Source organism: Lepisosteus platostomus, chromosome 2 (genome assembly GCF_059453375.1).
Source record: "Lepisosteus platostomus isolate fLepPlt1 chromosome 2, fLepPlt1.hap1, whole genome shotgun sequence".
Taxonomy (NCBI): domain Eukaryota; kingdom Metazoa; phylum Chordata; class Actinopteri; order Semionotiformes; family Lepisosteidae; genus Lepisosteus; species Lepisosteus platostomus.
Genome location: NC_142612.1, coordinates 29,153,101 through 29,179,167, shown reverse-complemented (window position 1 = coordinate 29,179,167; position 26,067 = coordinate 29,153,101). Strand labels below are relative to the sequence as shown.

The following is a 26,067-nucleotide window of genomic DNA, read 5'->3' as shown; positions in this document are numbered from 1 at the left end:
GCAGGGGACACTCTTCTTACAGGTTAGTATTGGAGAACACAACATGATTACCATGTGACCCATCTAGTACATTTGGTTGCTGACAGGTAATGGATTATGTTAAGAGTACACAGTTCTACATGAAAGTGTGTTCTTTCATAGAAGAAACCTCAAAAAGCTTATGTTTTAAATATTTTAACAAACTCCAGTTTTAAGTTTCTCCTCACAGGCCAACCTCGGATTCAACAGAGTACAAAAGAGGCTTTACTGCTTTCTGGAATAATTTAATATTTAGTAAAAGGAACATGTCATCTGGATTATTTTGCTAAATTTTGATATTCTTCACATTTTACTACTGCAGATGTTTTGCACACATGGAAAAAAACTTTTAGCTGGGTCTACAGAATTCCATCAGATTTTAGATAAGTCAGGTACTGCGTAAGAGGTTTAAAAATGTTCTGAAGGGTCATTGCTTGCAGTTCATAATTACCCATCTAAACCATTTAATAATGTGATTGCATTGGGGGTCTGCAAAGCAATTTGAACATTCACATCTTCAAAACCTACCCACCAAGTTCTCATCCAACGGTGTGCACAACGTATCATTGCTATGCAACCAAGAAGTGTGACCAGCTCCTCCACATTCTTGCAGCAGTTTGTGCAGTCCTAGATTATTCTCAAAGCTCTCCACACACTCTACCCTGGGTGTGAACTGTGCCTCCAGTTAAGATCACAGGTTAAACCAAAACTGCATGAAGTAAAAGCCATGAACTCTACTCCATAGGAGAGGGGCTCTGGACATCAAGAGAACGCCTTTTTTCTATGTCACTGTTCAATCATCTTTCAAAACACTCGAAATGTTTTCATTTTAGCCACTTAAGCAGGCAATTTAGAAATTACTTGAAATTTAAATACCAGCATGTTACAGGTCCACAGCTGTCCAACTTTAATTTTTTTTTTACCAATTCAATTGATTTACTTAATTGTTTAAAACCCTTTATAGTCTTCACATACTGATGATTTAAGAGTGACCTTTAAGACCTGCAGGAGAGTAGCTCCCAAAAGCCAAAATATAGTATTGTGTTTGTACTGTAGATTAAATATTGATTATGAAGGCAGCCATCACAGCTAAAGCCAAATATTTTCAGTGTGCAACCTTAAACTTCAATGCAATTTTTCCCCATCTGCTCCAGCAGTGATGTAACTCCTTCTGTTCCTCTTTGCTTAATTAACTTAAGTTGTAAGATGACTTCTTTCATTCTTGTAATTTTAACTGGCTTCTGGGAAAACTGGCCTGCTGTGAGTATGTGTATGGACTGCAATGGACTAGAGTCCCATGCAGAGTGCATCCTGCCTGCACCTGTTGCTTGCTGGGATAAGCTTCAGCTCCCCAGAGACCCTGTGTTAGATAAAGCAACTAGAAAAATTTAGCCAAAAGATCCAATAACCTACACTGGGTCCTCTCCCATTCATTGGCCTCGTCACTGAAACGTCTTCTGGAACAGCTGCCATCACCAAACAGTAGTTCTCCGACTACGGTTAGTAAATCCTTAAATGTATTTGGGTTTGCAGTCTTGAGAATTAGTGAACTTGGCAATATTAAAAACAAACCACCTTTAAAACAGATGTCATAAATAAAACGATGTTGGATACACCCCCAGTTACTTACCAGAAAAAGAAATGTCACTTTAGCAAAAGGATATTTTTTTAAACTACAAATGAAAACTAAATCAGTCTGGAATGATGACTACAAAAAAGCATTTGTGCCTCCAAGAAGTTTTCCTGTTCAACTTGCCAGCTGAAAAAAAGCTCTAGCTAAATGTCCTTGTATTTCCCAGACGTAATACCTCTGCAACTCTACAACACACTGCAGGAGATTGCCTGCTTATCTTGAATTCAGAAACTCCACACTTAATACATGAAATCTTGTTTTCCATCACTGTTTATTCAATGGAAGAATGAATGAGGTACTGCCAGACATGCCAAAGACTTTCACATGTTAAAAGAGCACTTCCTGTAAGCTGGCACTCAGCTTTCCACACCAGGAGCAAATCATTCAGTGAGCAATTTCAGGCTGGTCTAGATAAAACAAACAGTGACATTCTTGCTAGGCCCTTACCACCCAAGTCTGCTGTGACACTGGGTAAAGGACATTTGGCTACCATAATATCTCACTCCTATTAGTACAGTTAACACTAGATGAATAGAAATGCTTATATTGTTACAATGCACACCTACTTTGGAGTAACTGATTTGGAAGTTTAATACCAGAAATTTGTTATACCTAACCATAAAGTGGTCTTCCAAACTTTCCCTTTCGCCGAGATTAGGAGGATGTTCTGATAGAAAAATACTCTAAGTGTCAGTACTTTAGGATGGTTGTATCCTGGTTCTCCTCAGTAAACGGGAACTCACTCACACACAGAGATCGGTACCACACAGCTGCTCTGGGAATGCTGTGTTTGGTCTGCAGAAGAGATCCAGACATGCTACAGTTTGATTTTTTTTCTTCAGCTGCTTAAAAAGGGACAGGATTATCTGGAGCTATGTTTGCAACATTAAGGCCTTCAAGCAGTGTTCAGCAGGTCCTGTATTGCCTTCTGCTGTGTCTCATTCAGTGTTGATACACATTCTGTCCATAGCCCCCCCGAGACCTGAAAACAGAAACAATGTGCATACACATTAGAGATGTGCACATCTGTACATATTATAGAACTGTCAAATGTTTGACTGTTTCTTAATATAAAGATTACAAAGAGCACATGCATAGCTATTAAAATATGTAAGGATGTAATGCAATTGAACTAGTAACTACATACATGTGGCAAAATCAGATGTCTCTAAGCAAAGCATAGAGCTGTGGTAGAATCAAACCTGCTCAGTTTTAGAGTTGTTTTTGCAGATGACTATGATGGCCAATTAGACAAACATTTAACTTACACATAAAACAAGTTTCAAAACATAAAAGAAACAGAAAACCTTTACAAACCTGTACTTGACGAATAACATTAGCCAGTCGTTTGCTACACCCATCCTCGTGTTTAACTGATTCGTTGACAACACCGTCTGCTATTATTAAGAATATCCTGGGTAGATTTGAATTGTCCGGTCCAAGCACAATAGGGTTATTACTGTCCAGTGGAGATAAAATTAATATAAAAAAAATTAACTTGAAACTCAGACATACCAGATTATACTGCTCACTCCCCTCCCAAAGTAAGAAAGTGACACTTCAACTTTAGGCATTCATGATTAAGTTTTACAATGGGATACCTACCTTTTGAAATGGGTAGAAATATCTGGATATTTGTAAATATATAATCACATTTTTATTTAAGATAAAAGGGTTACACTCCAGACTAAGTGTATTCGATATTCAGTTAATCAATCTACTAAACTTAGATGCTCTGCATAATGGTAATAAAGGAATACTGTCTCTGTAGATTTATTATAAATCTATACAATTTTACTACAATAAAAATACATCTAAATTGTTTAGGACCAAAACTGTTTCAGCACAGACAGCTTTTTTTACTAAAGAGCCCCTTCTGTTTGTTTTTTACCTTCAATATGCCTTGTGAGCTCCCTTTTTGCTTTTTGATATTTGGATAATGTATGTTCCTGTAACAGTATAATATAGTAACTTCATAATTCTACAGAACTTCAACTGACCATGCCCTTACCATTAATATCTATTAATTCCTTATCAATAGATCAATTTGATGGATTGAAGGAAAAAAGCTGCACTAACCTTTCGATAAGGTCACACAGGAAATTGAAGGTGTGGACAGCTTCCTCCTTGTCTTCATTCAAAGGCAGCCAGGACAGCCAGTGAGGCAGGACCTCATTCACATTTACACATTCAGGTCGATACTTCATTACCTTGCCCACTGCAGATATGCAGTTCTCTGTGGCATTGACATTCTCTTTGACTCTGGAGTCTGCAGCCTGGATCACTCCTACCAGAAGAGGAATGGCCTCTGTGAAGGGAAAAAAAAGAACCGTCTGAGCCAAATTTCCAGTGAGGAGAACAAGGTCCTATAACACAGAGGTCAAGCATCAAAGAGAGCTAAAGCTCTATGGCTCAAGGGTGCAACAGTAGTGTCTCACCCGAGCTTTGAAGCCACAACCAGGAACCTAACCACTGCTCCACACCGCCACTTGAACAAATACATGTGGTTAAAACTGTCAGGACAACTAGCCTTCCTATAATCATTCCCGAAGCACCGATGACTATACTTGACCACAGAACATGGCATTAAAAAAAAAAAAGATGCTAGCCTAAAACCTAAGGATGAAATGAAATTCCTGAGAATGGCCACTTACTGCTACCCCCAATGTCAGAATATCCCCAATCTTAAAATTTAGAGACATCTGGTAATTGATGTAAAAATGCAAGCTCTGGATAAGCAAGTTCTCACATAGGCCCTGCTGGAAGAGTGAATACTTGGAATACTCGAAGTGTGCAGTACCTGTACAGAATGGTCTGTAGTTCTCTCCACCACACTGTGCCATTACACCAACCCCATAGGCGGCAGCTTGCCTGACCTCAGGGCTGCCGTCACACAGAGACTGCAACATGGGGCGCAGAAAGTACTCGGCGTATTTGAAGGAGGATGGGCTGCAGTGCTCAATCACATCATCAAATATGCACAGCCCCCACTGCCTGTCCGGCCACGGTCTGTGTGGACACTGCACAGAGAGGTAAAAACAGAACTGAGCCTGGTATCATGTAAGCCTATATTTTCTTATCACTCAAGACACAAGTTCTTTATATCAGGGGTAGCTGAACTTTCATTTCCTATGCAACAAATGATATTATACATTATAGTCTACCACTTTAAAAGGTGCATTGTGGAAATTAAAAATAAATCAAAACCTGCCTCATCCAAGTTTCAATAGATGACTTCAGCACGTTTCTCAGAATACTCATATTGACCAACTTCACAGTTACATGCATTGTAAGGGAATAGCCCTCATTTTATTTGTTTTGAGTGCGTCATCAGATTAAAATCTTAATCTTAATTTTCTAGAAGTCTGTGAAAAAACTGATCTTGAAATACTCACAATAAGGTTGACTATGAGCTGTAACAGCTGTTCAAACCAGGGCAGCACTTTTTCTTTGTAGCTGCTGAAAATTGAGTGCAAAATGTCCGAGACTTTCGTCAGTATGTAAACGTCGTTTTCATCCTAAAATCAGACCCCAAAAAACAGAATATCAATTACTCTTTAGTGCTAAGAGATGACCGTCTCGGTGGTGGTGGTGAACTTTACATGACTGATGATTCCAAAGTGCTTAACTAGCTTAAAATCTGCACTGCCAATTGTCACTTTTTATTTTATCTGATGAGGAAGATTTTTTTTGCACAGTATGCAATTATTTTCGCTGCAAACAAGTACATTCTAGAGAAAAGCTCCCTAAAACATTGGCGATAACAGACACAGGGAAGGTCATTCACCTCATCCTGTAATGTTTCCTCCACCTGTTCATCATAATCTTCATCCTGCCGTTTGGCTGAAGGAAAAAAAAAAGCTAATTAAAAAAGGAAAAATAATTTTAAAAATAACCAGCATTCTTATAGATCGCTGCCTCTCACCTTGTCTTAACTCCTGGTTTTTAAAGTGCTCCTCCAGTTTACCCTTCAGGATGCCACCCAGCTCCTCAAAATGCTCATTGTTTAGACACCCATCACCCATCAGTTCAATACACTGGAAGAGAGAGACCCTGGTCAGCAGTGTGAAACCTACACAAGCACAATGCACAACTCGTGTCGTTTCAAAAGTCCTGAGAAGCTAAACAGCTTGCATTTAACGGACATTTCAGAGAAACAAATTTCTCCAACTTCTGTGTAAAATAAAAAAAGCAAGCTGCTGGAAGAACAAATCCATCCATTTTCTAACCGCTTTTATTCAGTAAAGGGTCACAAAAGAGGCCAGAGCCTAACCCCCCCCCCCAAGTAAGGGATGTAAAATGGAATACACCCTGGACATCAGTCCATCACAGGGCACACAAACACTCATACCAGGGGCCAAATGTTCCCAGAAACCAATTCACCTACCAGTAGCAAACACAGGGAAAACATACAAGCTCCACACCTGCCTCATCCAACTTGCAAGTCCACTTCAGAATCTCTCAAAATATAGCATCCCAGGAACTGAACCCAGGGTCCCAAGGCAGGAATGCTAACCGATACGCTGTGAACAAATCTCAACAGCAAAAAAAAAAGCCTTGACAATTACCTTTGCGAAAGAATGCATTATTTCTGACAGCACGTCAGAATCTGGCTCAGTGCCGATGGCCTTGATTAGGGCGTCGCACATGAAGTGCCACATCTGGGTCAGGTATTCGGGTCCTCGTACCCGGGCACACTCCAGCAGCAGAGGCATTGATTCTGCCGCTGCGACACGCACACGTACGACAGTCAAGGAATGTCCTCTTAAAAGTTATTTTTAAGTACACCTTTCTTGACAGAATGGCCGTAAGAACAATCACAACTGACAGGGGGCCAATTCGCCTTGGTCCTCTAAAGCTACCCAATAGGTCAAGTTAAACAGGATAATGGAGAAGTAAAAAAAATACAGATAAGAAGAATGCAGAAGCAGCACTGAATAGAATCACAGTTCTTGTATTGGCCAATGTTACTTTGAACCACTCGGTAACTTTTTTCACTTGGCGCTTTTTCTTCCTTGTTCTGAAAGCACCAGCTAAATTATAACAATGCAAGCTCTTTGACAAAGGATATCGTCATGAAAATAGAATTTAAGCAGAGGAACCATGAGCTTCACAACTTGCTCTGTGTATTCAACAAATCCCTCCTTCAGTTCTTTGGCATAGCAAACCTAAAACAAGGAAATAAAAGCAAAGAAATTAGCAAACTGTACTGTTACTTGCTTGTCTTGAGGTAAGCCCTTAAGAACCCAGATAAAATTCAGACCTATGAATACAATCAAAAGCACTCCGATGAAAATTACAGTCCGTCTCCTTTGTTTAAACCTTTAGGACTGTTAAACTGTTAAGACTACTTTTCTACCAGAACACACCCATATAATTACCTCCCAAATCACCACTGTCTCTGCAATTCAGTTTTACATCACATGCTATAACGATAATTTTCTACTTGCACCGATTGGCCCAAATGGGGTATAATGGAATAGTATGAACCACAGGCATATACAGAGCCCTTGAGCACTTAAAAACTAAGTAGATCGGGGAGCAACATGGGAACGTGAGGAAAAGATTCAGGTAAGCTACTTCAGTGACCTACAGCCAGGGCTGCTCTTGTTTGCAGAGCAGTGGCATGACTCACCAACATTTGGCAGGCAGTGGCTTTCTCCTCCAGCCCGGCTGTCTTGATTCCAAAGCTCTGCTGATCTCCCAGGTTGACAAACTCCCACCCATCATCCTCACACATGTTCTCCATATCCTGGGCTGCAAGGAAGAAAGGAGATGACCATCTTAATGAAATAAGAATACCACACACCCTAACCTGACCCTCAAAACACTGGCTTTGCAATTGTTTCATGACTAACACACAGCCCCACATTTTAGATTTATTTTATACGCAATGGTCATCCATTTCCCACTGAAAGTAATAACACAGCTGATATTCCTACTACTTCAGTTTGTATAATTTAATGCAAGCGCTGTTGAACGGCATCTTTGTTGTTGTTTTTTTTAAATGCCAAGAAAAAGTATACTGTGTACTAAAAAACGTTTAACTTACAACTGCAAAATTCACAATGCTGTTTATCAGAAAAAAATATTTTGTAGCAGGTATGCGTCTCTTTAACAAAATATCAGCAATCTAGGTAGTAGACGTCTCGCGAACGTCTGTCCCATTCCTGGACACATATGGCACCTGTTCACTGGTCTCCAAGCCCTAGGTGCCACAGCTCAACCCTGCTCCTCAACGGGGCCCAAGCCTGGCTTCCATGTCATATTCTCATCTTGAAGGAAGCTATTATTACACAAGCAGTGCGACAACGTCCACTGTCAGAAAGGTATCAGGTAAGGTCCCATGACTCAATCAACATGCAGTCAGGTTGCCATCAAATCACTAAGTCCAGTGCTCTCGCCAAGAGAGAATTCTGTCCAGGTGATCCCATTGGACATCCCCTTTGATCTTGACAAGGTGTCATGACTCAGTCAGCCAGATCATGGTTTAATATTAATGGACTGCTGGCTGGGAACACCCTAATGCACGATTCTCATACAGCCTCAAACACATCAAGAGAATGAGACCCATTTATTATTGGTGTCGGAGACAAAGTGGTTCCTTTGTAGATTTTTATTCATTACACAAGGCTTGACATTCAACAGCTTGAATCACCTCAGCAGCTGTGTACAATGAGCTCTCACTAATGAGGCAATTTAGAACTTACAGTTGAATAACTCTGACTGTTACGTATCTTGGACAGTCACGCAGGATCAATTAATCAAAACAGCATTTAATCACATCCAAAATTCACACTTTTCCTAAAAACAAAAATGCCTAGAGTGAAATAGTTTAGTTTAATGATCAGTGTATTGCTATTACTTGAAAGTTTGCTATAGCAGCTGAAGACAGTTTTTGAGAAATGGAAGTTATGATCAGGTCCTGAATAAGATTAAAAACTTTTGATAAACACCTAAAAAGTATCCATAATTTTAAAACTCTAATTTCTTAAGTAATTCCTTTATAAATTGAGACTTGAAAGTGAAACTGCTTTGTTATAAATGGAATAACATGTTAATGGAGGTGAATACCACTGTACTCACTGTCTAGAAGGGCAACCTCTGGCTTAATGGAAGCAGTCTTCATGAGGGGCCCCATTACAACAGGGAGGTACTGCTGGAATTCTTTGCCGAGGATCTTGCACATTCTTGCCCAAGCAGAGATCATGTAAGATATCTAATATGAACAGGGGTTCAGAAAATTATCTTCTAGAAAAGGACTTTGTTTATATGAATACATCCCATAAGCGACAATTCAGTCTTCACTATCCTACTGTATTAAAAGCAAACCCCATTGTCACCAATGGTGTACTGTACAGAGGTAATCCGCTTATATGCTATATACAAGACATCCATTACCAGACGTCAGCTTATTCCTAGTAACAGTGGCAGTAACCCAGAGCACGTTCCAAAAGAATGGGGTGTAAAGAGAAATTATTCTAAAATTTCACTGAACAGGATCCCCATCTGTCACAGGGCACACACACACAGGGTCAGATCAAAGACATCCTTGAAACTAGCAAGCCTGCCTACTGAAGGCGCAAGGAAAGCAGAGCACAAGAGAAACCCCATGGGGAGAACATGCAAACTGCACAGTAGGTAACCCAGTCAGGAACCCAAGAGATTCATTAACATACTAACAAGTCTTATAGCCAAATGTATGACTCGTTTGACAGGAGGCGTGGTAAGAATTTTAATGTGCCTTATAACATTTTCACAAGAAATCATACCAGCAGGACTCCAAGGGAAAGGCTTAGATGTGCACACTGAAAGCACGAGGAAACAGGAGTTCTGTATGATGCTTGCCCAGCACTTACTCGTCCTATCTTGTTGCCAGGGCTACCCTGGCAATTAAAGCAAGCACAGCAGTTCTCACATTCAAGGCCTGAGTGACAAGCAGGGTGCTGAACTGAGAATTTGATTGAAGGCGACAAAGAAAAGCGAAGGAGGAGAGTGTTGCTCATGTTTTCTACTCGGTGAGCTATGTAAAATGGAGAAAGAAATTGGAATAACCTAGAGAACCGCACACAATGGCTTGTGACCTGCGACAATGGTCATGACCCCTCAAGTACAGTCACACCAGCCTCACCTGGGGATCATCATCATCCAAGTCATTGAAGTCAGTCTGAGTCTTCAGGAGCAGCTGCATCACATCTGAGGCATCTGGCATGAACTACACACAATAAATCAGAAATCAAACCTTCACCCAAGCGCACTAAGAAAAAAAAACTTTGAATAGCTGCCCATTTTAAAAACAAAGATCAATAAGCTTTTCCGATAAAGGTAGCAAAGATAAAAACTTTCAGCATGTAAGAGGAACATTGCAGTTTTAGCAAATGTGATAATCTATCAGAAACAAATGGAGCTTTTAAAGCTTAGCTGGTCTGTTCAAATAAAGAGTGTAATAATTGGACAGGCATGAAAATGGGAAGAACACTTCACCATGCATAAAGACAGGACGTGGCACAGAAATGAAACTGCAGCACACCCCAGCTAAAACCACAAACATGCCCATATGTCATGTGTCTGTGCAAGTTTTGCCCCATGACCCCATCTGTTGTGGGGATAAAACCTATTCTACACAACATGGGCTCGACAACAGGTCTGAATAAGCCATCAACTTTGTGAGCGTGCTCCACTAGGTGTTTCACCCTGAAGGCGTGCTTCTCTCTCTGGCCTACCTTGTCCTTCCCCACAGCAAGCCCGATCAGGCTGATGCACTCGATGGTCTTCCCTCGGAGGAGCCGCAGCTCCTTCTGCACTGCGTTCTCCACAATGTGCTTCAGGGACGGCATGAAGAGGTCGTAAAAGGGCACGAACTTCTCCTCCGTGGTGTCCGCCACAGATGCAATAGAGGTAACCACTTGCTCCAGCACCAGCTTGGTGCCCTTCTGGATCAGCTGAAACGATGAGGAGACCATTCAAACTATCCCACTAACGTTTCTAACAAAACCCCCAATTATTTAGACAATAGTGACACATGCAAACCTTTCAATACAGCAACACTATCAGCAGACTAAATCTTTTTTTGGTGCTTTTGAACCAGCGACCTATTTTCAAGCATCTTGTAAACCAATCTTGTCTCTCTTAAGCCCAGGAAACTAATCCAAGTTGGACCTGGACAGTTCTGGGATTGGAGACTTCAGAAGAAAGCCAAGATCTAAAGTTGCTGATGGTGGTGCAACTCTTCCCTCTGTACAGGAATTTGCAAAGCAATGGCCCACTGGGGTGACCAGGGATAATGAGCTGAAGGAGGTGCCAATTCTTGGATGAGGCATTAAACTGAAGCCCTGAATAACTAGTCAAAGGTGTTAACCTAGCACGTGCCCTACTTAAACTTGCCCCTCGACTTTAATTGTTGAGGCGATTTCTCACTTCTCGATGTTAAAAGCTGGACTGCGGGGCAGCTGGCACAGAATGCCCGTCACACACTAATTAAGTGGGTGCTGCACTTTACTGCCGGTTAAAATTGTTCTCCTTCTGCATGTGTAAAGAACTTTTGAGATCCTTTGGGATGACTTTTAGTCCGACTTAATGGCCACAGCTGTTACAGTACCAAAGGCTGAAATATTTAAGTCCACATACTTCCTGCAGTTTAGTCACCATAATGGTGTGCAGATGCTGGACGAGGTTTTCCAGGTAGGGGATGAGCAGGGCTTTGGGGCAGTCCTCCGTGAAGTTAATCAATGCAGCTGCAGCATGGGCCTGAACACGGGGATTGCTCTGGTCTTCCATAGTCTGCAGCAGCGCAGAGATGACCTTAACACAAAAGGGTAAGGCACTGTCAGCAAGGCTTCATGCCAGCACCACACGGGTCATTTTCTTGGAGCACTCTGGCCAACCTCCCAAAGACAGTACCTTGTCATGGAACTTCTTCTGGAAGGTGGGGGCGAAATCCGTGGCCATCTGACCAATAGCATTGCAAGCGGCATATCTCACTCTGGGATGCTGAAATACAGCCCGAAAAATACATCCCATTGCAGTTAGCAAAATCCAGTAGGATGATTAATCAGTCTGAGATAATTCAACTTGTTTAACTTTACTACTTATTCCATAAAACCCAAATGTCTTAGTAAATCACAATTACAAAAAAAACATAAATAAGGTTAGAAAGAGGTAAAGGCCTTCAGGCCCATTTTGCTAATTTGGTAATTTGTTAGCTAAGAATCTTAAGTTTCTTGATGGATGACCCTTGCACTGGGTTTTTGTTCCAGCTGAACTCTCAGTTATACAATCAAACCCTTCATTCATTTTATAATGTTAATCTGAAAAGTTTGTTCCCAGCTCTGAAACATGCTGAAGCTTTAACCATTTTATTTTGTAAGTGAAATCCCAAACCTGTGACCAGAAATCAAATGCAAATATTCAATTGAAGCAACTTCTTAGATGAAGTAAGGCACAGTTTTCTAATGAAGGTGGGATGGAATGAAAACCAGCAGGTATGTGGGTCACTAGGACTAGGACTGGGACTGGGACTGGGACCCACTGCGTTACAGACACCCACAATGCTTTGTGCAAAAGAACCGTTTCCTAGATTTCCTAGATTCCAAGGTCCCTAATTTCACTACCGAGAGCCATTAAGACTTTTACAAACCCATTTCAAATTTGCTCTCCTCTGTTCTAGACAATCAAGATTTAGCTCCTTTAACTCGTCTGTATATGTCAATCCTGAGACTAACAATCAAGCCTTCTTTGAACTGGTTCTACAGCTAGAATATCATGTTCTGGTTAACTAAAAATTAATGTTCTAAATGTCTTCCTAATCCCTTGTAAAGCTTGAGAATATCTTCCTTAGCTTTAAATTTCACATTTTTAATGGTGTAATCAACATCGTATTGGAACACGATATTTGCTTTCTACAAGATAATGTGGAGAATTGACAAACATCTAGGTCCTTTAAGGTGTATCTTTCTGCAGCTCAGAAGCACCCATGCGATATTTGGTATATGTTTTAATGTTCTGTGTTGATCAATTTGCACTTATTGTTGAATTGAATTAACCCATCTCTACTCAACTCATGTTCTTGTAACTTTCTTGCTGCTGTTTCCCTCTCCGGATATTCTTGTATCAAATGAAAATTTAACTAGTTTGCCAACTACATCAACATAGAACAGGCTGTTGCTCTTCCAGATCTACCACAGTTCACTGTGGTAAACCACTGCTTACAAGCTGTTTCTTGAAAATGACACCGTTTCATGTTAATCAGTTCTCAATCCATGTGCATGTAATACTTCCAATTCCTCTAGTTTGTAACACTTATGAGGAACCTTATGAAAAGCTTTCCTGAAGTATGTTTCTCAGTTTTGCTCTCACTATGATTTCCATAACTTTACTAATAACAAAAGTAACACTAATTCACACAGTAACACTGAATAAACATTTCAGTGTTTACACTTTCACTTTCAAGCCTCCAAACCTAGGTACTGCTACTGACTAGGAGTCAAAATGTCCTAGCTAAGTGTCTATAAACAACATCCCTCATCTCCTTAAGCACTCCTGGGAAAAATACAACAGGCCCTGGTCATAGTTTTTAACTACTTCTGAGTTTGTACGGGAGGCGAGATAAACTACATTTATGCAATACTGATGGAGCAGCTTATTCAAAGACACTTACAGGATCCTGGCAGAAAAGCAAGACAAAGCTGACTATTTCATTCAGGATTGCTTCCATCTGCTGGTGGCAGCCTTCTCCAATTGCTGAGAGAGCCATCAGTCCAGCGTGACGGTACTTCCAATCGGCTGCACACAGGAGAAAGGGCCTCGTAAAGCTCAGGAAGAATTCAGCTCCCCTTTTCACACAGTTAAAAACTAAATCCAAACTTGTTTAATCCAAGTACAGATCATTTACCAGGTCACTTTAGATGCGCCAATATTCAAACTCTGGAAATTCTTCATTAACCTTGCACAGGAGAACAGAAGGCTTTGTGCTATACAAAACCAAGTCCATCCTGTAAATTCGGGATGCGTCTCAACACTATACTGGAAGGCACTACAACCACATTCAATAAAAAAAGTGAGCAAATGCCAATCAGCGACTCACTAATACATCAAAAAGATCAAACTGCCCCAAGCAGTAGAATTAAGTCTATTTCATTTCATTAACTTAAGGCAAAGTGCTAAGGAAAGGTTTAATAGGATATGACTTAAATGGCTGTAAACTTAATTTTACAAAAAGTTGTTGGCTTTACCAATGAAAAGAAATGTACATTAGTATTTCACAACTCAAAGCTGCAATGTGGTCATAAGTTTACTTAAAGAAAACCTGTGGGCACAAAATCAAAATGTTCAAAAAACGACTGATTCAGATCATGAGTATGGTCTGCCCAAGGCTGTCCACAGACTTACGGTTTTGCAGCATCTGCATGATATGTTGTTTGATCATTGGCAGAACAATCTTCCCTCCCAAACCACAGGCTATTCTGTCCAGGGCGCTCTCCCCAGCAACCGCATTGCTGTGCAAAAAGATCAATTAAAAAAAAAACTTTACTTTCATAAAATAAATGTGCAACTCCTTCAGTCACAGGCTAAAATGTTTTGATTCCGATTCATAACCCTGCTGTGCTTTACTGCATACAACAGCATATAAACTGTATAGTGCAGTCAGAATTACCAATGCATTTTTTCCAACCCAGTGCATTCCTTTAACTACTCAATGTTGCTCCCTCTGGCATGCTTGCTGGGTTATATTTGGATGTTTTTGTTTACATAAAGTCAGGAAAGCTGTAATAATAAGCATTAAATGTAACAGCAAGTTCACCAATGATTATAAATATTGTCAGTTACAGACATAACAATTCTGTACAATGAACTATTTTAAGTGCAGTGCTCAAGACTTGTGTATTGTATTTTTGTAGGATTCCAGGAGTATAATATGGTTAATACTACAAAAGTGTCAAAGGATCAAAATAGAATTAATTTTTTTAAATACTGTGCTTGAATCTTCTCATTTAAGAATTACAGTCCTCTCAATTAGGCCAACTACAAAAACAAGGGTTAATTTTTTTTTATATACTACATGTCAAATCTTGAGGGGGGCTCAACTTGCAAAGGCGTTTAGCCGAGGACAAGAAATCTGATCTCAGGTTCCAGTCTGGGTCATGTGACAGGGAATGCCCATGTAGTAGGGCATCATTAGGGATTGGCCCTGGAATAAGTTGGCCAGGGTTCTCTCAGTGACCACTACTGCACTGTGGAAATGTACACTATACAAGTAGAAGGATTAGCTGCAGAAGATGCCAAATTACTAGTAAATTTCTGATCACTTAGTGACCTATTGTGTTCTAAGTGGGCAAACCTGGCTTTGGTGCCTATTTTAACCCACCTGTCAAAATCATCATCCTCCAGCTCATCTGCCATGGCCCACTCCGCATCCTCGTCCAGATCCACCATCATTGCCAGCATCTGGGGAACTGAGCGTTTACAGCAGTTCGACATCATTCTGGAGCCAACACTGCAGTTTGCTTCACGTCACTGACTGCACTGCCAACAGCCATACCCTTACAAGGAAATCTTTTTAACGTGGCACGAGTTAAAAAGAAACACGCTGCACATTTTTAGTAACCTAATTCTGGAGTGGGAAAAAAAATAATCAAAAGATCAAATGCAATCACTTGCATAAAGCGAAAGCAGCACATTGAAGAAATTTGAGATTTGCCTATTTAAGCTTCTACAGGATAAAGAGGGCAAATGCAAACCTCTTTTAGTCTTAAAAAAGGTGGAGCATGCAGGAGATGACCAGGCTGTAGTATTACAGCAGGAGGGCCCTCTCTTTAAGCAGCACTCATCTATGGCTTTCCTCACATCTTCTCCATCTTAAAGCCTTACATTTCAGGGCATGTACTGAACAAAGTAGCTCATCCTTTGATATACATAGCCTAGCTAAGGTTTAATATTATATCATCTGCAGGAAAGTTGATTTGTGAAAAATATCACAAAGGATCTGCGCCTGAGGCTGGAAGGTTGCCGGTTCAAATCCCGCTGCCGGCAGAGGAATCCTACTCCATTGGACCCCTGAGCAAGGCCCTTAACCCCAACTGCTCCAGGGGTACCGGATAAATGGCTGACCCTGCGGTCTGACCCCAAGCTTCTCTCTCCCCGTCTGTGTCTCATGGAGAGAAAGCTGGAGTATGCGAAAAGAAATTCCTAAGGCAAGAAATTGTATATTTTGAAAAATGAAGTTGCCAAAGCCTTGAACATTACTTTATGAATGTCGAATGTAAAGCAGCAAATGGCCCTTTATTGTTGGTCCAACTAGACATTCTCAGAGAAGCCAGTGAAAATATTTAACAGACTCCCACATGACAGGTACTTACTGCTCTGCGACACTATGTTGCTGTGCTTCCTCAGCATCGCTGAAGCTGTCTCCGAGAGCGTGACTATGACTTCCAGAGCGAGCTGCCGCTGCATGTTTGTCAGATTGGTGTCTGCGCACAGCTGGGGAGAATTAAGACATGTCAAACCTGAACCACACTGGGGACCTCATTTTTTAGATCGTGACATCGGGTTTTCTCTATTAGCATCAGATCCTTTCTTAGATCACAGATTGGCATCATCTGTTTTGCACCCAACTTAAAAGCATCTTCACTCAAGCATACAGATACTTCTCAACCAGCCTGAGTGGCTGAGTCACAGCAGCACACAGTGAAGACATCTGTGGGCGTTTTTTTTGGGCTTTAAGGAAACTCATTGCAAAACGGATCACAAGCAGCTTCTCCCTAGATGAAAGCTATGCAGGATCTCCCAAGACACGCCCCCGAACACAAGCTGAGCTCTACAGTCACAGGTCTTAGCCTGGTGCACATCACTAGCAGATTCTGACTTATTCCCCAGGGCACAATCATTGAGGGAAGAACCTCGGCTCCAACTGGCACTGAAAATCTGGTGTAGGGATGTACAAGACGAGAGGCTCTAAGGTGGGCAGGTCAGAGGATTCGGCCCCGTTTGCAAGCGAGATGCAAAAACACGCAGCTGTCTACTGCAAATCAAGTGGGTACAGCAAAAAACCAGCAATGCTAAATTTTCCATAAAGATGAACAATGCAAAGACTCGTCAGAATTGAAATTAGCACGCACAATACTTTGACTGTCATCCTCTCATAATCCAGCAGCTCCCACCTTTTCTCTGCTTTGCAATGGAAAATGCTTCAGGCAACTTGTCAGATTCTGAATAGCAGATAATACTCCCAAATATAAACTGCTCACCTTCAGACTCAGCTGCAGTGTTGCCTCCAGATGTGGCCGTAAATATTTGGGTGCGGTGTCAGCTATCTCCACCAAAGACTTTAGCACCGAGTCATCACCCTGATAGCAGGATTCATTCACAGCCTTCAAGGAATAAGATAACCCCAGTTAAACTTTAGAAATGATTCAAGAACTTTTGATTTCTATTTTAAGTAAATAACAGTTATGACAAGCTTCACTCAATTATAAGTTTTTGCAAGCGAGGAAATCCAAGTCACAGATTTCAAAAGATACTAGAATAAGCTCATTCTGAAAAGCCAATGTGTTCCACTAAGGTGCTCAAAGGAATGCCTACAGATGTAAACTTGACTGCACTGCACTCACCTGCAAGATCCCTGGAAGTAGGTCAGCAAAGTGCTTCAGGATTGCGGTGTTGCTCTCATTAGACAGCACAAAGGATGCTGCTGCCCGGGCGGACAGAGTCCGGATCTGACCAGAAATAAAACATGACGTCACAAACTAAATGACAGGACAAAGTGAACTTGTAACCTCCCTCATTAAACATGCATGTTGAAATGCTACACACCACTTCTGGAAAAACTGGGGAGTCTGCTCCGTCAGTTAGATTCTTCCCAGGTCACAGGAACGCCAGAAGGCAGGTATGAGGGACATGTACTCGTGTTTAAGTGTGAAATCCCACGACATGCTACACAGATGATGCGGAAGGACAAATACAATGAAAATGTCTACGGTGGACAATGTCCTACACTACCGAACAGAACAGTTTAGATGCTGGCGGGCCAATGGTCAGGAATGGCAAACAGTGGTCCTTGAGACCTACAGGATTTTCATGTCAAAAGCCCACTAATCAGTTTAGGTGATAAAAATGTGCCAAATTTTCTTTTTAGAAACTGACGGGTTAAGGGTGACCTATAAAACCTGCCGGACTGTTGCTGTCCAGAACAAGGTTGTTCAGCCCTGGTTTAGGTTGAAGGCCGTGAGGAGCCTCACCGATGGGTGCTCCTGATCCTGCATGCACTGGACCAGCATGCGCTTGATCACCTCCAGGTAGTGCTGCTGCTGATTTCCAAATATCCCAGGGAAATTCCTGAAAGGACAGCACACTCCCATCATACCCTATTCAAAGACGCAAAAGACACCAACAATGTACACTGGCTCGGTAGTTTTCAGCCCCTACCGAAGTCACATTTTGATGAATTACAAATAATGGATACATACTTTTTCAGACCTGAACACCGAAGGAGGATGAAAGACACAATAACCCACAAAGGCGACAAAACGTTAAATTTACTGATGGCTTTAATATTCACTCTCCTCCGCCAGTACCTGCGGAAAGCAGCATTGGCAGCAAATACTGGGTTTAGTCTTTCTGAATAGGTCTCCACAGCTTTGCTCAGTTGGATGGTGTAAATGTGGCCTGTTCCTCTTGGCCTATTGCTCCTGTTCACTGGGAATCACCAAGTCTAGCCTTTAGTTTCCTACTGGATTCAAGTCAGGATTGCGACTAAGCCACATTCACTCTTGTCTTGTCAAATCACCCCAGTGATGCCTCGACCCAGTGCTCCAGGCCCATGTCCCGCTGAAATCTTCGGCATGACCCAAGGTGGCTTTCCGTTTCCTGCACCATCCATTTTCCCCTCATCCCTGAAAATCTTCACAGTGCCTATTGATGAGGAGACCCTGTAACATGATGCTGTAGCCACCATACTTCACAGCTGGGATGGTGCTGACTGGATGCACTGTGTTGGGGTTGTGACAGACATAACATTTACACCAAAAAGCTCAATTTCTGTCCCATCTCGCCAAGAAACCTTCCTGTGAAACAGGAAGTCCTACTGGAAAAGCTCCTGACTGGAAGCTCAAACGGCAAAATGTGCAATCTTTGCAGGGGACTGAATACTTTCACAAGGCACTCAACTTCACATGTATGAGGACAGCTCACTTGTGCAAACACTTAGGGATTACTGTGCACTGCAAGCTTTCTGGTACAAACACAAATTGGACCATAATGGATAAGTATGGTCCATGGTACAGTCACACTGAGTTGATGCAGTGCCTCCATGGGATATACAGTCATTCTCCGGTCCCATTTGCACCAAAATTTGACAATGCAGGAGTTTGTGGAAGCCTTACTAAATTTTAAAATTCAGCATTACATGATTCAATATATCCAAATAAGGGTGATCACCTATGGCCCATGAAGTATAAAGCATTCTGAATACTGTCACTCAAAAAGAGGTACTGTGTGGGTTATGAACCTATCAGGATAAATGCAAGTTTACGACGTAGGATTATTCAGACAAGCCATCAAGTGAAGTCTGAAAGCGAATGCTGTAAAAAACATCCTAAAGAAAAATGGAGAGAGCACTGTCTCTACAGCTTCTTTCCTGTACTTTTCCACAGTGCCAGCTAGGAATCCCTCGAGACTCAAACATCTATTTAAGAAGTCACAGAACTTATAAAACTCAAAACCTCTCACCAGAAGATATGCAGTGCTGACTCACGCAACCCCACATTCTGAGAATTAACAGAATCAAAGAGGAACTTCAAAACCTCAGGCCATTGGTTGTTTCCATCATCATCTGTAAACACAAAACAAGAGCATGTTTAATGATCTTGGTAACTGTTCTGCAGTAGGATTTCAGATTTTTCACAGCTTGCAGGGGCACAATCTATACAACTTGGTCTGATGAACCAGAGAAAATGACAGAGCAGCCAGGCTGCATTCCAGCCAAACCACAGGGCTGGTCTTATGGGGAAATGAGAAGGGAAGTTTTCACCTACCGATCAGGTTGCGGGCCAGCTCAGCGGCAATATCGCAGACCTTTTTGCGAATGTTTGGTGAACCTTCCATCTGGATGCCCATTAAGAGCTCCGTCTTGATGGCGGTCTGCATGTCCGCCAATAGGGTGGGGTAGACCTCATCGAAGGCAGAGGACAGCAGTCGCCGAAGCAGGACTGCCGCCATTTGCCTGACCTGATCAGAGCAGAGGATTAAAAGGTACAATGAGAAAGGTTCCAAAATCCCAGAAACCAACAGTATGCGAGTCGAAAGGGTTCATATGGATTACAACCTGAGGAGTTTCATATCCTCCAGGGTGGCTGTCTCAGTGAGGTAATTCAAATTTTTAGAATTATGACCTAGCTCTGCGTTTCAACTGGAAAACAGTTTTAAAATTTAAAACAAATCTGAAAAAAAGGTTTTTCCAAGATGTTCAGTTTGGCTAATAAGCACCAACCACTCATCTGCTGCTGTTGTTCCTGCAGACCAAAAATATCTTGGTGAGAAAGCAGGGCACTCAACACAAACTGAACATGTAAAGATGTCAAGTGCGAGACTGGATTTGAAAAAGGACAAGGTATAAAGTAATTTCCAGAAATGTACATGCACTACTTAAGGACGCAAAGATTACTTTTGTATCGTAGAACAGCTACTAATATAAACAATATACTTAAAAAAAATTCATGGAACAGAAATTTTACACAGCTTTTGGAAAGTGCACTTATAAAAATAAATTACATCCAGTTCTTTGGATTTTGAGTTACTGCTTCTATGGGAATGTAAAACAGGGAATAAAATAAATCAATTCGTCAAATATGTCCAGGAAATCTGGGAACAGAAATTTTCAGTCTATTCATCTAATTTTTCCAAACCTTTAACAACTGATAAATTAGAGATGTCTAGAGACATCTGTAGGTCTGCAGTAATAGCCTTGAAAATTACTGTACTAAATCTGGATCTCTAAATTGCCTGAAAATGCTCCTGACCAGTGGGTTAAACAGGTCACAGTTAAATCATCTTTAAAAGGTTTGAAGCAATTTAACTGAGCTCTCTTGTATGGGTGATGTGTTAACTTTGACACTTTTGAATAAAAAGTTGAAAGCCCTTCAATCCTTACAGACTAGTATTTTAAGTAAGCAAGTGAATTGTTCAGTTATTAATCTGTAAGTGCTCTGAATCCTTAGAAATGTTTCCTTCAGAATTGCCTCGAAGGCTTTGGTGGCTTAGTGCTCTCCAGAACCAGGGGTGGAGACCACCGCCCTAAATCATCCTTCACAGCTGGCTGAAGTAAAGCACAGGGACAGCAGACGAGTGAAACAACTGTTACCACTTACTTCATTTGCAAACAGCCTCAGTCACACTTCAAAATCAGAAGCATGATACAGTACATACAAATAAGAACCACAATATATGTTTAACTGCAAAAGTCCTCCTTAATTAACAAATACACTAATAAATTACCGAAACCTCCCCATTTCTTCTTATTGTGGATATATACCCTCTGTGTTTATTTGACCATTATTGATTATATATGCCATCACTCAAGAAAATTAAGTGCTGAATAGATTGCATCGCTTCTGATCATTAAATGGAAAAACCCATCTTTGACCATGAGAGAGAATTTACTATGCGAAGGCTTTTCGCATTTAATTTGAAATTGGTACAAGACAAAACCCAAAGGGTGCTTTTATTTTGCTTACTGATACTAAAAACACAACAGGGCTTTGTGCCCTGAGAGAGGGGCAGAGATTGCTATGCTTAAAAGCCATGCCTAAATAAGCCTGACACTACAGAAGAAATTCTAAAGCACTGAACTTCCTTCTCATGTGAATGGGTAGTCACAGCCTCAGTAAAGCCCCAAGGAGGATGAATTGCATCTGAGGAGACAAAAGAATTACCTGAAGTAATTCTGCAATGTTCACAATCAGACTAAGAACACCCCCTCCAGATACAATGCCAGAGGCCTGCGCCATGAAGGCCATTGGACATGCCCTGAAGATCTGCAGATTATGCAGAAACGGCAAAGCTTGTGAACTACAGTTTCTATTTATGGACTTGCCAGTCACAACAAATTACACATCCAAAAACTTACATATTCAGATCTCATTAAATAAAAACAATGAGAAAATAGTTCTAGTACCAGTTGCAGCTTAAAAGGATCAGCTTTGCATCTATTGATTTTCTAACTGCTTTATCCAATACAGGGTCATGGGGGGGGGGGGGGCTGGAGCCTGCACCTGTTGCTTGCCAGGACAAGGCAGGATACACACTGGACATGACACCAGTCATACAGACAAACACAGTCTTTGAACTGTGGGAGGAAACCAGAGCACCTGGTGGAAATCCATGTTAACATGCGAAGAACATACAAACTCCACACAGACAGCATCCAGGATTAAAACCCAGACCCCAGTCCCCCCCCCAGAGAGTTTAGAAAAGAAATACTGCCAAAAGAGGTGTCAAACAGATTAAATAAATGGGCAGCATGTTTTTCATGTTTGACCTGAAGGTCTGACTCTTGGAATTTATTAAAAGAATATTAGAAATAACACTAACTTTTAAAGGGGCTACAAATAACAGCAGAAGTTCTTCTTTTGCATGTCACCCAAAGAGCACAGAAGACAAGCAGTTCCTCTGCTGGTCTTTTTAAGTGAAAACATTAAAACAAAACGAAAATAAACCACATACCTCCTCAGCAGCAGAGGCATCCCTGATGGCTTGAAGCAGGAATGTAATCTTCGTCGGGCCAGAGATGTTTTCATAGGTTTCCTAAACAAGGAGAACTTATTACAAAAGCGCTACGCTGCAGCTGATGGAAAACGCATGAAGCAGCTTAAGGCCGATGACAAACTTTTCAGCCACACCCTTCCCCAAATTGCACTCCTGTCAATCAGGCGTACTGAAGCTCAGGGAAAGGGGTGCATTATTTTGTTATCCCAGAGAAGAAATGGGAAATCAGGAAAATCAGCTTCTGAAACTCTCTGTAAAGAGCAGGGGAATGAAGTGACCCCCTGAATCCAGAAGAGATGTCCTCTCTGAACATACTCTTCCCTTAGGATACCTGCCATTGGCCACATCTGAGTGGGTGTGGCTCAGTCAATCCCACAAAAAATCCCAAAGGAAAGTGACTGGGATTAAGCATCTCCATTACTCGGCATGACTCAGCTTCCTAACATATTTCAACCTTAAAAGGTTATATCAGAAAAAGAAAACCCTTTCATTTTACTTTATCGTTATTTCAATGCTCCACATTTTCCCTACATCCAAACCACCAGGGTCCTTCAGCATAACAGTTCTCAGATGTTCTCCAGCAGGCCAGCTTTGCCTGGTTGCTGGAATTTTTTTGGCTACTGCCAAAAATACGATCTGTAGTGATCAAAACATGCATGTCATGTTTTTACTTATTCACAGGATCACAGCCACCACCACCACCCCTCCTCCCTCTCGCAATCTCACACATATGGCAGTGACTCAGTTAGGCCTCACTGGAACAAAAAAAATGAAAACAAAAATCCAAAAATGCCATCAAGCCAGGAGCACACTGCTTCAGGATTTGTTTTATAAAACAGAAGAGCAGCATTCACACACCCCTCCCCCATTTCAACTGAAAAAAAAGGAGTAACATAAAAGAAAGTGACTTTGCACAAAGGTTAAAAGTGAAATATAAATTAAGACGGTGTCTTATAAAAAATGCCTGAAAAACTTGTGATGCACTTAAGGTTAATTCAAAATGGAACTATCTTATCAACTCTGCTTTCAATTTTATTATTTTTCACTTTTTGTAGATGGAATAGGAATACCAGGGATGTTAGGAGAAAACGCCCATTTAGTAAGACTAATTAATTACGCAGCTAAAAACTTACCATCATGCACAAAAGATTATAAACTGAATGGAGGCTTCACTGATCTTCATCTTATACTTAGGGAGTTAAAGAAACAGGGAGGTTTGTCCATTACAAAATATGTTTTCCTAAAGGCTCCACTGCATTATCCAGACACCAAGGTTTTTTATCTTCTTCTTTAAAAGAAAATCAAGAGCCAATCTGAACAGAGGTCTGTAACCCCCCATTACTTTTCTTCACATTGCTTACCATAGCGTGAATACATTTCCCAAATCCACAGCAGAGAACAAGAACAGCAAGCAGTCTTATTTCAAACAGTATTCAGAACCCCAGCTCTCCTTCAAAGTGTAACCCTCAAGTCAAATTCACCTGCTTGTGTTCTTCTCAACCCCCTTCAAAACTGAACACGGAGGCCAACAGTGTTATATGGACAGTCTTAAGAAGAGGTCCAAGTGGCAGGTCTCATTTTCTTAAACAGGGTTACAGTCCTAACACCTTCTGCACTTTTAACACTTTTCAACCCATCTTCCCATATGAACTCATGGCAGGTCCTTCAAAGATACTCACCTTGTGGTAGCCCAAAAATACCATTCAAAATGGTATTAAAAAATACTATCAGACTACATGTTTATATTGCAGACTTCTACTCTAGGCCAGCATCATATTAGAAATGCATCCATTTCTTCAATGTAATGATAGGGGGGGGTATATTTGGAATTCACCATTTTATATACTGCCCCCAACGTGAGGGAAACGCATTTGCTAAAACGTGCCGTTTCCCCCATCTCTAAAGGAAACAATACTCTAATTCAGTCTACACGGAGCAAAAGTTCCCGACGGGGTGTCTGGATAAAGGATTTCGCCACTCATTGTCTTTAATAAAGAAATGTGCTGACAACTGAGGACGATAAAAAGACTCAATCCCGGCGTCCAATCAGGACCCTGCTAGAGCAGACCCGGGAATCTCCATTAATTCAGTACGGATTCCCCACCAGGCTTTGGAAGAGTTATACTTTAAGCACACCGGGAACAAAGGAATTAAATGAATAATCCCAACAGGGAGGCACGTCTACCGGTTTATCAGAAACTCGGCCCCAGCCTTCATTTTGTTCAAGTGAAAGTTCACAGTTTCTCGCAGATATATTGTAATACCTGTTTTAGTTTTAGGAACGATCTTAAGTTTCATCTAAATATGGAACTACCTATTTCATTTTAAAACACAAAAGATTCGCCATGTTCTTCATTGAAAGTTGCAATGCCTTCGGATTCAGACAGTTAAGCATCACTGAAATGAAGTTCCGTCTTCAAGTTAGCTGTTCCGTTATCAAGTCCACGGTTAGCTGTATTTTGAAAGTTCCTAGTAATGCGATACTAACTGATCACTTGTTGCAGGCACGAATACTAAACATCGTACAGGTAACAGACACTTGTCTTTAGGGGTCAATGCGTTTTGCCGTCTTCGAGTGCTAATGCAGAAGAAACGCCCACCTGTAAAAAATATGACACTCAAATTCACGTACACGCAGGTGCCTTCACGGAACAGCACATCAGTACAAAACATACAGAAAATCCCTCTGATGTAGGCAGGAAAGTGCTCAATACCGTTTTTTCATCTAAACTGTGGGCGCACATCTAAAACTTACATTCTCCCTCCAAACAGTTAATGCACTGAGACGGTCGGGTAAACTTTTACTCCGCTGCTCCTCCAAGAGTGATGTTTTTTTATTTTCATTACCGCGAGTTTACCTGACTACAGGACCCTTCAAATCAAAACGCCCCTTTCTCCTAATCGTTAAAAGGCAGCAGGGGACCACAGATCATTAACTGGGAGACTCCGCATTAATACGAGGCACCACCGACACCGGGAGCTCGCATGCTCTGTCTCACCATCAGAGACATTTCTCGGCACTGTGATGTTGCAGAGCCCCGCTGCAGTTTTCGTTCCCCCAACACGTGGGCTGGGCCAGCGCGAAACCTCGGCTCTTATAACACGTAACATTTCATACCGTTCTCCTATTCACGCATTTGGCGCGTCTAGAAAGTGCTTTTCAAACGATCCCGTACCTCAGACTGCTTCCTGACATTGTTGTCAGGGCTCATCAGGTTGCCCAACAAGAGATAGAACTGCTGCTGCTCCGCCATTGCAGTGGAGATCCAAAAAGAGAGAGCGAACGCTGGAGGAAGAGGGAAGCAAAGCCGGCGGGCGCAGCGACCTCTCACACCGGACACACGCCTGAGACACGCTGATTGGACCAGGGGCGGTAGCGGCGGCCTTTAGATTGGTCAAGTCGACGGGGCAGACCGACCGGATTGGTGGGCTTTTAGCTGAAGTAAACGGAATCGCCTATTGGGCGAGAAGTTCGCCTGACGCGATTGGCGGATTACACGTTGCATTCCCCCGCGTAAAAATGGTGTCAGAAGCTGATGGGAGACGGTGATGTCATGTCAAAATATTGTAACTGAAAGCGCGGGAGATTAACACACTTTAGGAAATTCGAGTGGAATGGCAGGACTTAGTTTAAACCTGGGGGTCAATACTCCTGCAGTTAA

General features: G+C 41.6%; 1 protein-coding gene across 1 annotated transcript; it reads right to left on the bottom strand.

Moving 5' to 3' along the window:
- Nucleotides 1-1,903: 1,903 nt before the first annotated feature.
- ipo5 (importin 5) lies at nt 1,904-25,739 on the bottom strand. Its single transcript, XM_088604083.1, has 26 exons — nt 25,582-25,739; nt 22,364-22,444; nt 19,678-19,870; nt 19,373-19,475; nt 17,884-17,980; nt 17,257-17,361; nt 16,894-17,016; nt 16,006-16,126; nt 15,015-15,102; nt 14,039-14,145; nt 13,308-13,432; nt 11,552-11,641; nt 11,279-11,452; nt 10,375-10,593; nt 9,783-9,866; nt 8,738-8,870; nt 7,287-7,408; nt 6,723-6,819; nt 6,220-6,392; nt 5,577-5,688; nt 5,439-5,494; nt 5,047-5,169; nt 4,452-4,671; nt 3,731-3,959; nt 2,969-3,110; nt 1,904-2,633 (listed from the first exon to the last, which is right to left on the bottom strand). Exons 1-26 carry the CDS (start codon nt 25,657-25,659, stop codon nt 2,547-2,549), a joined length of 3,282 nt encoding a protein of 1,093 aa, XP_088460209.1. The 5' UTR covers nt 25,660-25,739; the 3' UTR covers nt 1,904-2,546.
- Nucleotides 25,740-26,067: the final 328 nt, after the last annotated feature.